Here is a 15511-nt window from a genome sequence, read left to right as displayed (position 1 = left end):
AATAGCTACAAGAACATAGCAAACAGATCACTTGTGTTTACACCTGATGTTTCAGATGTAGAACAATTTAGGATATGGCAGTGATCGAAAAAAGGCCTAGGCAGTGTGCAATTAATTCATCTGCTAAAACTTGGATGACCCCATTACAAAAGGCTTCAATTATGGTGAATATACCTTTCAAAATAGCCAATTATAGCCGGTGTATCTCTATAATGAGGTGGACTTACCTTGAAAGTTGTCAATAAAACTTTGACTACATAGGACTATTTAGTATATGGCACTGCTCGTAAAAAGTGATAGGCCTAGTGCAATCATTCTATCGAAACTTGGAGAGGAATTGAGTACAAAAAGCCTTAACTATAGTGATATTACCTTTAAAATAGTGAATATTAGTCAATGTATACCTTGGAAGAATAGTCAAGTCAACTTACCTTGAAAGTAGTTGATATACCTTCAAATATAGTCAATCAGCCTCTGCAATAATCAATATAGTTCTCTACACTGGGTGAAAGCAAGTTGACTAGACTGTATTAATTTTATGCAATAGAGACAGATCTGTGTCCTAATCTCTCTATCTCTCGAACGTCTAGTTCTTTGTAACACTGACAGGTCTCTCTATCTCTCGAACGTCTAGTTCTTTGTAAGACAGACAGCTCTCTCTAATCTCTGTCTCGCTGTTTCTTAACCGTATAGAGCATATTGTGCAGGGATCATCACTAGACGTCCAGGAGTCAGATTCTGAGCATGGATCGATCGATTGTCAACAACGATTTGCATGACCTGACGAATAAAACGCAAATTGCTAATGAAGCCGGTACTACTTATGATACTATTCAGAATGGCGGGCTAATTAACACTGATCAAGACTTAACTCTAATTTATAATGCAGTGCCTGCATCGCTCTTGATGGAGGATCATGAGTTGTTGCGTTATCAGGATCTCGATCCTGAGCCTATTCAGAGCTTCAGTAGTACAACTCAATTAGTTGATCAGGATGAAGTTATTCCTGATGCGGACCTAGATATAATTTTTGCAAATTTGCAGGGGTTACAGGACGATATTGAGCAGCTGCCTCATATAATACAGGAGCATGCCGCATTAACGCAGTATTCTGAGCATGCATCGTACCATGAGCAGGACCTTGATCGGCTTCAAGTTATTTATCATGATCTAGCGCGATTAACGCACTACCCAGATTCTGATTTATATGCTCAATATTATGCATATGCTAATGATCTGCAGGGGTCATACAATTACGAGCATCAGCTTGGAAGTGTTGTCGGACTACAGGATCAGCAGGTGCAGCAGGCTGATCAGCATGGCGGCGCTGCACCCGGATTCATTACGCAATATCCCCCAAACCTGCAGATGAGCAGTATTAATAATTATCATGAGCAGTCCCTTCCTGAGCTCGCAATTCGTGTAGCTGGATCAATGCACTGCCAAGATTCAAATCACGTTTATCCAGTTCATTATGCAAATCTGCTGCAGGGTGCACATCACCAGCAGCTTCTGGTGCCTCAGCTTGGAGTTAGTGCAGTAGCCAAATTAACGCATGATCATTATGCCATGAATGCTGATCATCTACGTCAGGGGCTACAGGATCACAGCAGTTTCTTACCGGCTCAGTACCATTTAACTAATAGTGCAGCTGCAGATATTCGATGCATCGTGGACACGTCAATGAGGCAGAAGGCGCATGATGATGCTGATGCGCATGAAGAGGGAAAAGGACGGAAGCGCGCCAAGCTTGCAGACATAGAGAATTATGTCCATGATGTGGAACAGATTAATGTGGAATTTCCTGCCGCTGCTAGTCTCAATCCAAGTGAATATAGCGTAGTGAATAGTGTCGATGGGCTCATTAATAATGATATTGGGAGCATGAGTTACAGGACAGCGTCATCCAGCTTCAGCGCCGGGTTTGCAGACATGCCAAGTTTGCGCCAAGTTTACACTCAACACTATCAATCCAATATTAATCATTCAGACGGTCCGCTGCAGCCTCTGCATCAGCAAGTGGGCAGTGATCGGATACATTATAAAAGATCTGTAAGACTAAATGATCATAGGGCTCGCTAAAATTGCTAACGATAATAATAGTAATAATATGAACCCAATCTGCTTGCAGGGCGAGGCCATGCCCGCGTTTATCGAAGAGGCGTATGTTCAGAATCCTCAGGTAGAAAAACAAATTCAGATGGTATTAAGCTCGATTAAGCAATTAATTGCAAGATCAGCTCCTGCCGTAAATAAAGCTTGGGTTGATGAATAATATATTGCATGTTTTGTGCTCCAGGTGCCAGCTGCTGTCGACGACAACGTTGAGCCTAATGACAACATGATTGAGGAGTCGGTGCAGGAGGAATTACCAAGCGATCATGTAGCTGCTGGCGAAAGCAGGCGATTGGCTGTCCCACCTCTCGCCGTCGAATCAGTTGCCGGGGAGAAGAAGCGCTTGAAGGGAGTATATCGGTAACTAGGGTGGCCCAATTCACTCCTTCATTTCTAGCTAGTAAAGCAAATATCAATTGACCAGTTCATTTTCGTCTTCCATTTTGCAGGAAGCCCTCGACAAAAAGATTTGAAGCCTCTCTGTGGGTGCCGACGGAGCTGCTACAAGACTACGTCTCGCTTGATGATAAAGACGCAGCACAAGCAGCTGACGCCCAAATTAGCGACAGCAACAGCCAAAACAACAACAACAGCAAAAGCAAACATACCAACATCAACAAGAAGACGAGGAATGGAAAACAAAGTAATCAACACTATATTGCCTGCTAATTACAACATCGATCCCATTGTACGACGTTCTAAGCGCTAATTTTTGTGATCTTTTCTTGTCCTAATTATCTGCTCCTCGATCGGCCGTTGGTAATCAACGTCAACCTCATCGCGTTCATCAGTTTACTTGGGTATAATTAAGGCCCTTTCAATATCTTGCGCTTCTAGAAAGAATATCCCACTGACTAAAGATGTTTTTTTTAATTAAATATAGGCGCCTTTGACACAGAAGATGAAGCAGCACGAGCCTATGACCGTGCTGTACTCAAATTTTATGAAGGCAACGACTCCAAACAAACTCAATTACTTAATTTTAAGGTAACAATATTGAATGCCTTAAAACCATTAGATTGTCAGTTTTTCCAACCAATTTTTCATTAAGCCTGGTCGCAAGCCTTATATCCTATTATTCAAATTCCATGATGTATTGCAGAGAGAGAGAGAGAGAAAGAGAGAGAGAGAGAGAGAGAGAGCCTGAGGTTTTTTAAGAAGGTTGTTGCAATCTTACAATTGTGAGTATGGCAAATTACAGGCCTCAGAATACAACAATGAGCTGGAGCTAAGGCAAACAATGGATCCAAACAAGTATATGGCATACATAAGAAGGTAAGCCTTTGGGCCTGCGATATATAAAAGTCTCTTAAAATAGAAGTTTTTGAGAGACCAATGACTCTCTTTCTGTGTTTTCACCTTGTTTTTAGGGGAGCTCCTCATTTTGCAAAAGGCAGGTCAAAATATCGTGGAGTATCTTATAGGTTGGATGTTCAACTTTATTTTGTAACAGTCAACATTACCTAAATATTGCCAGTGGGACAAGATTTCATGTGCATATAGATTTATGGTTGTCCATGTTTGTGTACCATGATATCTTTTTTGCATGCATGCATGCCACACATGCGCTCATGTGTGTGTCAGGGCTAGAAAAATACATTTTTCCTAACCGATCAAAATAAGGGGAAACTTGAAATTCTCCCGGTTTTTAGGTCTAAATTTGAAGCTTTTGCCGACAATTACACTAAAACTTGTGTAAATTTGCCAGTTTTCTTAATTGGAGTAATGGTGTTGGGGCATCGACAAAAATTATCATCAATTCTGCACTTTATGTCCCCAACAAGTTTGTAAGTCTAAGTGTCGTACCCTACTCAGGTGCTCAATTTTTTATCCCATTAGAGCTTTCTTTCCCCACAAATTTAGCCCTCAGCTCTCCCCACACACATTTTTGTCTCAACTGCTATGTGGGCTCACAATTGCAATGCTCATTTAGACTCAATTTTTGAGCATCGAAAGTCAGTAATAAGGTCCACACACCCCATTATGTTTCGTTTGGTCCATAGGTCATATTTGACCTTCGAAGATGATAATGAAATCTCTTTCTCTCTCCCTCTCTCTCTCTCTCTCTCTCTCTATATATATATATATATATATATCAACAAGGCTCGAGGGTTTCACTAAGTGTTAAAAACCTCCATGTCATGTTTGTTGGGATAAAGGCGTTGCGCCTTTGCTTGGGGCCGAACGTCCGGTGTCCAACCGTCCGCCCACCGTGTGTACACTTCTTTATTCTTTGAATATGAAGAACAAGAAGCTCCTCACTCATTACTTCCTGAGGTTGCTCCCCCCACACACTCTCGTGCTCCTCCCCTTCTTTGCATGCACCGCACCGCGCATTCACAAGTGGTATCAAAACCATGCGTGCGACAGCTTCTCCGTGACCGTCGCGGAAGCACGGAGCTTGGCTATGGTGGCTTCAGCTCGGCGGTGGTAGATCTAGCATGAATCAGATCAGATCGGTGCATTTTCGATGAGAATCGGTCCGATGGTGGAGGTGCTCGGCTCCCCGCACCCGTGGGTGTGCAGCTCTTCTCGAGACGAGAGCGTCTTGAGAGAGAATCAGAGAATCATGCAGAAATGGAATTTTGCAGAGCAAGCCGAGTAGTGAGCCTGGTGAGAAGCAAAGCAGATCCAAGAAGAGTGTTTGAACACACACACACACACACACTGTGTGTGACCTTCGATAGTGTCGAGCTGCAGATCCAATTAGCATTTTGAATCGGGCAGCGCAGAGGCTTGAGGCAAGCAAAGGGCCATGAGATAAGCAATCAAGCAGGCCAAGCAAGGCGAGGCAACCAAGGAATTGGCACAGCGGGCAGTAAGTGCAAGAGCTTGGAGAATCGGCAGCAGGGAATCAAGGGCATGAATTGAGCAGAGCATCGAGATGAGCAGGTCGGCGAGCAAAGGAATTGAGCAGCCTGTCAAGTCGGCAAGTAGGTGGCTCTGGTTAAATATCGGCCTGCTAGGCCGCATGTAGGTGAGCATGACTGGCCCAACCGATCACGTCAAACATTTCAGACCTATCTACAGAATGCTCCACATCCTGTGCACATGTACGCACGTAGTGCAGTGGTTAAGGCAATGCTCCTGGGATGCGAGGTCGGGTGTTCGAAACTGTGCGTAAGCTCTGTGTGTTGACTTTTTGGTCAACGGTCACCTAACGGCTACATACGACCGGCAACTGGCATGCATTGCTTTGCCACGAGGCCTAGCAGGCCGAAATATAACCAAAACCCAAGTAGGTTGGGCAGCAGAATCGAGGTGTTGTTGAGCAGGTCGATAGTAGAATCGAGGAGCTGTATCCCTTGGGAATGTGTGGTGGTGTTGCTCACATACACACACACACACACACACACACACACACACACACACTGGAGCAAAGGGGGAGGGAAGCATTGCACGTGGTAGCGCTAGTCAAAGGAAGCAAAACAAGTCGCAATCTGAGTATAACCAAATGAGCCAGCACTGAGAAGTGCAAGCAATAAGGGAAAAGCGTGTGTGGTGAACACACACTCACACACACACTTCTGCAATATCGTCAGAGTCTGCAGGTTCGACAAAGACTACCATTCCATCTGTTTGTAGAGAAATAGATTAAATTTCTTTTTGGCTTTCTAAAAGAAACCCTTAGTATTGTGTTGGGTTAGGGAGACTTTCATTGTTTTCGGTGCATGATGGAGACTTACCTTTCATTTCACATCCTGACATGTCTATACTTTTCTTGCATTCTATTTTAGAATGCTAAAGTGAACCTTCACCTTGCATAATTTTAGTAAATTTTACACAAAGACACATATATGTTTTTTTTTGCATTCTATTGTTTTAGAATGCTAAAGTGAAGCTTCACCTTGCATACTTCTTTTTTTTTTCAAAACTCACAATTGTGAGTGGATAGTATTAAGAACATCAGAAATATACACCGATCCTCGAGCTCAGACCGAGCCTTGAGGGTCAAAGGATTACAAGTTATCTGCTTGGCAGAGAAACCACTACTACTCCTCTGCTTACAAGATTTTATGAATTGTTCTAGACTAGTCCTCTGACGCTTATTGGCCTCAGATCATGTGGATCATCACTCTACTCTCTTGTTTGATTTCACAAAAGCTTGCCACAACCAGATCCCCCTCAAACACGCGGCGGTTCCTTGCTTGCCAAATATGGTGCAAGAAGTAGTACCTGACCTGATTATTTGAGTGCATACGAGAAGAGCAGGACTTCCCAGCCTGTTACTACCAAAGAACCGATCATTCTTGAAGAACTTAATTTGCCATGTCCTTTTAATCCACTTTCATATTTTCCCAGCCATATTGCCTGGCATCCCATGAAAAGGTGGGCTAGGTCTTCACTAGCTATTCTGCACCCCGAGCAACGATCGAACCCGATGCCTATTTCTTGTATCTTCACGCCCGTCGGCAGAGCACCCCACATCACTTTCCACAGAAATATTTTCATATACTGAGGCCACCTTGGCTTCCAGATGTTCTCCATACTCCCTCCTACCATTTTTCCGTCCAGTGCCTCTTCCATAATTTGTTGAGGGGGCTACACCAATTAGCCTCGTGCATTGATGCATGGTAAATGCCTTTAGAGTGTGGTTTTTAAAAGAGGCTACTACTCCCGGGCCATCTCCGAGCATCCCATTCAAAGTTGGATTCACAAATTGGCATCACCACCTTATCAAGCTCTTTTATCACTCTATAGACTAGTAAAGTCTCAAAGCCATTCAGTTGAAATTGGATGGCTAAAGAGTCATCAGTTTTCCAGCACTTCCTGTTGCCATCCTAGAATTTCTCTAGTCGAATGAGCTCCTTATTATTCACATTCCTGGCCATTTCTATCCAATAGGAGCTTTGTGGTGGCCCCAATATTTTAGAGAGCCAAGGGAACTAGTGCAAAATGGAGTTCTTAAAGTATCTGGTTACTTCCCCCCATTCCAAAACCGCAGCTGCAATTTTGCACTTCCTCATCACCTCCCTTGAGAGTCCACCAGATCTAAGATAAGACCACTTTGTGGCGAGAAGTTTGTCATGCATCACAACCCCCTTCCACTTTCCCCCTTTCGATCCCAGTTTTGCTGCATCAAGCATTTCTTTGGTCATGGTAGCCCAAGCTTGGTCCTGTTTAGCAAATGAGACCATAAATTTGGTACAAAGGGCCTCAGCATGGGATACAGGGTTAAGAATTCCGAGCCCTCCTTGGTCTACCGGGCAAGCAACTACCTCCCATCTAGCCCACTGCCATGGCCAGGAGGTTTTTGTGTTGTTCTTCCAAAGAATCCTTTTCACTAGTTTTAAGAATTCTTTCTAGTTACACTTAGCCATCTTGAGCACGGGACTGAGGAAAGCAATATACAGAATCATAAAAGCATTGATCACTCTAATCCGGCTTTGGAAGGGTAGGAGAACGAACTCCCTCCTTCTCATTTTGGCACTTATATTTTCAAGGACCCATTGAAATCTTTGACTGTGGGTTACGTCCACCCCTACAGGGGCTCCCAGGTTTCTAAATACACTCCCTTTTGAGATAATCTCTCCTGTCCAGACTACAAGGTCAAAAGAGTCGTTCTCCGTCAGGGAGATTACTCTTGACTTCTCTATATTGCACTTGGATCCTGAGGCCACGGCAAATGTTTGCACAATCTCCAGAGCTCTCCTAACAACTTGAATGCACGCCTTCAAGAATAGGAGCGAATCATCTACGAACATTTTGGCCAATAGCTGGTCGTTGCCCAGCAATGCTAGACCTTGAATCTCTCCCCGCGCAGCACTGGCTTCAAGCATCGTAATGAGAGGATGTGACCCGATGGCGAAAAGCAAGGGGGCCAGGGGACATCCTTGCTTAATAGACCTTTTAACCTCAAAAGAGCCCACAAGTATGTCGCAGAAAGGGTGAGAGAGAGAGATAGCTCTTCTCAAGGAGAGAGAGAGAGAGAGAGAGAGAGAGAGAGACAGAGACAGAGAGAGTTTACGAGCACTCTTGGTCATGGAGAAAGGAGAGCAAGCGCGTGCGCACTCGGTGTCAACGCACACACACAGACATTTGCGAGCTTAGGTGAGTAAGCTCGTGCATCACTCCTGGCATCAGCCTGATTTTGGAGTTCTCCTCGACATCGGAGACACTAATTTGACGGCTTGGCATTGGCCTCGAGCATTGGCAATTGGCATCGCCATCGGTTTCGACACCGATCAAGCGGCTACTCGGCTAGCGTGCTTTCGTCGGGCGGCAGAGGGCGATTGGGCGTTTTCCTTGGCTTCTACATAGCAAGAGAGGCCCGGCTCTCCTCTAGTGTAGCCTCACCATCGGCCTCCCTTCTAAGCCCATTCCGAAGCGTTTGGCTCCAACGGACATCCTTGCTTTTCCAACCTTGACACAGCAGGAGACGATCGAGAGAGAGCAGCATTGGCTCTTCCCTAGCTCCCATCCGGAGTGGCCCGCCGGCTCCGACGTACTATCCACGGTGTTTCGGCTTCGATGTTTTCTCCAGTTTTTGACTTTGACGACACACATACGACACATTCGGCTCTAATGGCCCATTCCGGAGCGGGTTTTTCTCTCGAGCACGCTCGGCTCTTCGCAGTGTTTCTGGTCGACAGGTTTACCGACCGATGAGGTAGTGTGTGCCAATTTCCCGAATTTACTCACTCTAGCATTTCTTTGCTCATTTTGCAAAGGAAACTCTGTTCATTTTTCCCCGTCTTCTCGCCATAAAAGTTTGCAGTGTTATGCCGTCTTGTACAGTGGTCGATATAGTCCCACTTTGACAGTGATCGAGTGTTTACTCTCACTTCAACAGGTTTTGTTAGCTTGGACCCAGTTTGGTATTCTTGTACCCACTCTCGCAGGAGTGAGGATTGTGTAAGCTTGTGTGGCTACAGACTTTGCCATTCACACAGGTTTCACAGGTTTTTTGTTGACTTTTTGCAGGCAGTTTCTCTTATGGGATGGGTTTTGAGCTAGTTTTCTCTCTACTTGGCTATATGGTTATGCGCTTTATGCTCGGTTGAGCTATTTGTCCCAGTTTATGCTTGCAAATAGCAAATTGTGGAGTTGTTTTATGCATATGCGAGCATCAATTTTTGGTACTATCGGTCATGGTTTTCATGATTGTGTAGTGGTCAAGTAATCTCCCACTTTATTGCCATTTTGACGTTCACTTTATGGCACCAGACATGTATGATAGTGAGAGACGGCGGTCTCGTCCTTGCCGATTGCATTGTGGCCACACAGGACATGATAGACGCCGTTGTTTTAGACGTATGAGACAGCAACGTAGATGTATATGAGATGCTAATATGTCTTTTACACATGCTAGAGAGGTAGTTCTAGTGGCAGTCTATGCTAGTCACGGTGATTTCATGCTTGCCTCGTGAGTAACTTTTGCAGATATGTCTATGGATAGCACACTTTCTCCATAGTGGTTACTAGATAGCGATGTTGCTTTCCTTGTCACACAATGTTGTGAGTGGTTCAGTACATTTTCTAGTGGGAATTTTGATTGTGTGCACTTGGCTGATGGTTCGACGTTTAACATAAAGGGTACTGGAGACATTTGTTTGTCATTGCCTAGTGGTGCATCATACACGCTACGACATGTGTGCTACGTTCCTCAACTGAGACAGAGCTTGATCTTAGTGAGACAGTTAGCAAATTTTGGTGGTCAGACACTTCTTAAAGAGAAGTCTTTCCAGAGCCATTGCGGTTCATTAGTGATTGCCGATGAGCCCATAGTGGTTTGGTATATCCTATGAATGTGTCTGAGGTTCGAGATGGCATAGTCTCAATTTTGTTGCTGGCATGCATTGAGCGAGAGACGAGACGTGTCTCCTTCGTGGAGCTCCACCATGCACATGAGACAGAGCATTTTGATGTGCATGACGTGCAAGTGAACTTTGTAGAGACAGAGATAGAGAGGAAGTACTCTAGTGAGACACAACACATGTTGTTAGAGTTTGTGCAGGTAGAGGCAGAGCAGGTTTTCTCCTTAGAGATACAGATAGAGATGACACACATGGAGTTCTTTGATATGCTAATGTTAGAGGTTGATAAGTTGTGCCAGGATGCACAGTTCCTATGGGTGAGTATACACATAGCATTGAGATGGCTGGGATAGCCAGGATTGTGCAAGTTTCGTCAACGCGTTCGAGTGTCTCATGTACAATCTCTTAGTGTTGAGGCCCGCATTAGCATTTGCAGTGGGAGCATTTGCAAAAGGCATTGTTAGTTGTACGATGACTGACACTAGCATGATGCAGAGTGGAGTTTTGTAGACCATACAGAGCAGTCTGCGAGATTTACATGCAGGCTCTAGCGTGGGTACGCACGCTCACCTACCACGAGAGCCGATATGACTGCATGTAGCTCGATAGAGAGAGCCAGTGGACGTAGGTTGTCGCTCACCAGTTTTCTTGTACATACTAGTAGTTTAGCTAGTAGGACCCACTTATTGGCACATTTGCCTTTAAGTGGGAGGTTGTTAGGTACAGGCGTTTGTGTCTTGCCCGGACGCCCAGGCTATGGGAACCCACCCACTGATACCTTATTCTTGTGTACATATACACAAAAATAACGAGCAGCTCATACTAGAGTCTTGCTCCACCCATACATTGTGTACCCTCTCCTTCCCACACGCACACCGCACCGCGCGCGCGCACGCGTTCGCTTACACACTCTTCAATGTTCAAGCCAATCCCAAATTAAAAACCCCATATCTAGTTGCATAGCATAACCTTATCTAGTTCAGTATGTGTATGTTCACTTTGATTGCATTACTCTTCTATATGTTATGGGGAAAAACAAGCCCCCTTGATTGGACTCACATATCTAGCTACATAGCATAACCTTCTCTAGTTCCGTATGTGTATGTTCTCTTTGATTTCATTAGTGTTCTATATGTTATGGGGAAAAATGGTCCCCCTTGATTGGACTCACAAAATATGTTCCTACATCTTTGGAATGACCACATTGCGGAGCAATATATTTTATAATAATTTCATATTTTCAGATTTTTGTTCCTTCTTGGCCTGTTTGAGTAACTCTAGCATCACATGAAGGGTTTATTTTAAGATTATAGAGTAGAGAAACCCATTATTGAAGAGTATTAGGAATAGTTTATTTTTACTTCTTAGATTGTGTTCAATTTCTTGATCTAATAGGATGTTTTATAACAATTTATATTTTCTCTTTTTGTGTTTCAAACTCAAGTAAAGACATAAGTAGTTTTGAGTGATTGAATTCTAGGAATTATGAAGTACAAAACCTCAAAGAATTTTAGGAGTTTTCTTTTAAAAATGTCTCCTTAGTTTGTGATCTATTTCTTGAGCTTGTAGGATTGTTTATAGCAAGTTGAAGTGTCTCCTATAATGTAAAGAATTCACACATTTCATATGAATATAGGAAACACACAAATATTTTTCAGCGATTGAAGGCATTTTTGTAACGTTTCAGGGCACAAAATTTATCTTAAGCAATGGACATGGTAGCTTGTAGCAGAAAACAATGCTAAATCCCTAAAGATTGGAGACTCTAAGTCACATATATTGTCAATGGAAGCAAGGGCAATGGTATACCTAGTCTCTTTACAAGAGATGTTAACAAAGGAAGGAGCAATGTGTGTACATCTTGCAATGGAAAACAGAACTCTACAAGTTATTCTTATATAGATTTAAAATCTCCAAAATGTGAGATGAAAAATACATGCTTGATGACTTGAGGATGAAGTTAAACAATGTAGGTATGAATGCTCTCAAAGAAAGAATGAGTAAAGTTGGGCATGACCATCTAAAGCATTGACACAATGAAAAGTTATGTAATTGAAACAAAGAATTATATATAGTCAAATCATGAGATGGTATATGTAATGGAAATGTGATGTCAAACTTGCCTATCATGCAAGCTATGATTGAAGTAGGGTCCCCAAATTCATTTTAAATGAAAATTATTTAAAATGGATGAGAAAAAAGAATTGGATGGTGCCACCTTAGAGAGAGTTTAGAAAGATATTAGTACGGACTTTTTTGGAGGACCAATAAGACACAAGGTAAAAAGTCCTAACTTTCTCCACTATCCAAAAATAAAAGGAAACTCTAATGGTAGTGGAAGCTCACTTTGTGGTGAACTCCTACAAGCAATCGGAGGACTAATGCTACCACTCATAGAAGAGACATGGAGAAAATAAGCAAGAGCTTTAGGCGGAGATGGAGACTCGACGCATCATTGAGGTGGTGAGCAGGTTGTTGTGGAGTGTGAGAACAAGAATAGGGCCAACCCAACTAGATCGACTTCTAGCAGTCTGGCACCCATTCACCTACCACCACTTGAGGAGCTTGAATTTTCCACCTAGAGGGTGTCGATAAAGCCACATTGCAACTACTACTATTGCTTGGGAAGAAAAATACTAGAGGCCAGAACACATGAAAGAAGGCCAGTTGTTGCCAACCAGTAAGATAACACTTGGAGCATACCATGCTTCTAGTAAATGCAAGAGAAGGGTAGAGATTGCAATTGTTTGAGGAGATGAACCCAAGATATTCTCAGTTCTAGAAACAAAACAATCAAAGGGATAGAGGAGCCAATAGACAACCACTATTGTTGGTTGAGAAATGTATTTGTGGATTGATGCTCAACTATGTGGGCATGAGAGTAAAAGCTAAGCCATTGATAAACTCCCAATGTTGCTAGAACCAGGAAGGATAGCCACTACTATTTCTTGGAGTGCAAAGCTTGAGGGGTACCTAGGAGGGATACCTACTTGGTGTGAACAACGCATGCAGTGATAGATAGTTGTGCCAAAAAGCTTTGAAGTGGGCATCAATAGGACTGACTACTAGGGAAGGAATCAAAGCATAGATGATGGTGGTAGTTGATGGGCTATTTAGGCGGCCCGTAGCATTCTTGCACTTGGTGACAAAAAGCCATTGGAGGCTTCTTGCTCAAGTATAAGGCATTGCACCTGTTTCTTTCTTGATCCAAGATTTCATGGTTTTTGGTGCACTCCTTGTATTTAAAGTAATTCGATTAGTATGTGATCTATGTATGCAAATCTCATTATGCACCTCACACACTATTATTTAGACTTCCCTAGTAGGACACCATTCTACATTTAATACCACGACAAGGTTATCACATTCTAATCTTTTTATTGAAAACTTACCTTCAATCATTATGACTACGATGAGATTGATCTAAACCAATGTAGTATATTATAAAAACCATCTATTAGCATGGGCATTATTCTAAGAAAAGGATGAAATTATACTCACTAAAAAATTAACAATCAAGTCTTAATAGTGTTCATAGCCATATTTTGCATTGATGTACTCCTAAATGGATGGTTTCAATCTCAAAACATCCTTTTTTGAGATCCATTATAATAGCCTATTGCACTTTTATTATGTTTTTAGTGGAAGTGACAATACTCAAGGTCCGATTTACAAAGAGTCCGGTGTTTAGGTAGTCTAAAGGTTACGTGTTGTTCAAATTTTCATAAGCTTAATTCCTAAGTCGAGCACTTTTCCAAACACAATAGTATCTCAATTGCTCAAGTAAAAACCAAATGGAATATTCCCAACACAAAATCCTAAGTCATAACTTCACTAATTCTAGGAGATAATTATTTTCATTATGCTCTAGATATGAAGTTTGAAATTTTTCAATTATGCGCCCATTTAATAGGTTCTCACACTTTTTTCCCAATATAAATAAAACAATATGAAATGATGAAAGTGTACCTTCCTGATTATTAGCACCTAATATCATAGACATTACTTATGTCAGCATGTGTCAAACATAAACTTTGAAAGATTGAATTCCTATTTAATGGATGAATTTTGGAAGAAAAAACTAGTAAATGCTCTCTACAAATAAGTGAAGAGTAAGTAACGCGGTGAAGACCAAGAACAAGAAGAGATTTAATCAAATACTGTTATGATCATGGAAAATATCTCATTTGGTAGTCATTTCATACATAGGAGAGAGATGTTGTCCTTTGGCCTTTATGATAGAATAGGGAGTACGAGCTAATCATTATACATGGGGGTGCCATAAAATACTGACTAAGTAGAATTTACTTGAAGGAGCAGCTTGAGGTGTTTACAGGCAATGAAAACACTTAGGGCTATTTACATCCCATTGGCTATTACTCTCGCAGGCTACACTATTCAGTGTACCCCCCTATATAACATGCATTCGTGGGATAATTAAGAAACCTCTTTTTTTACATGTTTGAATGAATAAAATGACCCCTAATTTTAGAAAAAAAAATCAAAATCGAATATAAAAAACCTTCTTTTAAGAGAGATATTTGTGTTAGATTGCCAAAAATTTTGCCTTTTTAAATCCCTCCTCTTGAACTCACCTGGTACATTAACATGATTACATAGTACACCCCCCGAGCTATTTCTCAAGGGTCTTCAAGATCTTTGGGCTCTTTTACAAAAAACTTGTCACAAGATTAGCATAAAATTTCCAAATTATTATGGTTTTGGAAGATACATTTGTCGAATACATTATGGAACACTATTTTTGAAAAAATTTCAAAAGATTCATCCCAAATCTTATACATATAGGTTTTTGGATTGTATATAATCACCAATCAATCCACTTACAAATTAATGAAGGATTGTTATTTTTTACCATGTAGGGCTTTGAGGTGCTTTCTGACCAAAAATAATGAGTGATTGATGTAGCAATCCAAAAATAGTAATTGACTGATTTGGAAATCCAAGAATAGTAGGTGGTTGATTAAAATAACAATTGGTTGATTTGACTCCACAAATAGAATGTGCATGACGTGGAGATCCATAAATAGAATTTCATAGGTTTGGCAATCCAAAAATAGCACCATGAGTACACTTCAATAGTCAATGCATGGAAAGTGGACACATAGGCAATGTAGACATGCACACATGATGTGCATACTTGGAAAGTGGACACAAACACTACAGACATAGTAGTAGACAAGTGGCATAAAATCTCTCAACTTTGCACACATATTTAATGGGTTGGAAACCACGGATCCTTTTTCCATAGCTTTTTGGGTGTCATCACTATCTAGACAATGTGTAATCAGAGATGACTATTCGGGGGGCCATGCTATGTAAGAGAGAGGAATCTCCGACTCTCCATCTAGCTTTTGCCTTTCCATTTCTTTCTCTCTCGTTCTACTTTGTAAACATTATCTCTTCTACACTATCTATGAGCTAAATTATCTCTTCCTCTCTTATAGAATTCTATAAAGAAATGCAATCAAAGATGCCTATTCGGGGGCCAATGCTATGTAAGAGAGGAAGCTCCGACTCTCCATCTATCTTTTGCCTTTCCATTTCTTTCTCTCTTATTCTACTTTGTAAACATTATCTCTTCTACACTATCTATGAGCTAAATTATCTCTCCCTCTCTT

The 15511-nt window shown here is 41.8% G+C and overlaps 1 protein-coding gene across 1 annotated transcript; it reads left to right on the top strand.

Annotated features, from left to right (window-relative positions):
* Positions 1 to 744: 744 nt before the first annotated feature.
* Positions 745 to 3582, top strand: LOC147417333 (uncharacterized). Its single transcript, XM_086507714.1, has 8 exons — positions 745 to 2052; positions 2132 to 2182; positions 2300 to 2475; positions 2565 to 2758; positions 2907 to 2915; positions 2999 to 3102; positions 3317 to 3390; positions 3486 to 3582. Exons 1-8 carry the CDS (start codon positions 745 to 747, stop codon positions 3580 to 3582), a joined length of 2013 nt encoding a protein of 670 aa, XP_086363840.1.
* Positions 3583 to 15511: the final 11929 nt, after the last annotated feature.

This window comes from Adiantum capillus-veneris, unplaced genomic scaffold (assembly GCF_014529385.1).
Source record: "Adiantum capillus-veneris isolate H3 unplaced genomic scaffold, ASM1452938v2 Hic_scaffold_276, whole genome shotgun sequence".
NCBI classification, from domain to species: Eukaryota; Viridiplantae; Streptophyta; class Polypodiopsida; order Polypodiales; family Pteridaceae; genus Adiantum; species Adiantum capillus-veneris.
This window is presented reverse-complemented; position numbering and strand designations above follow the sequence as displayed.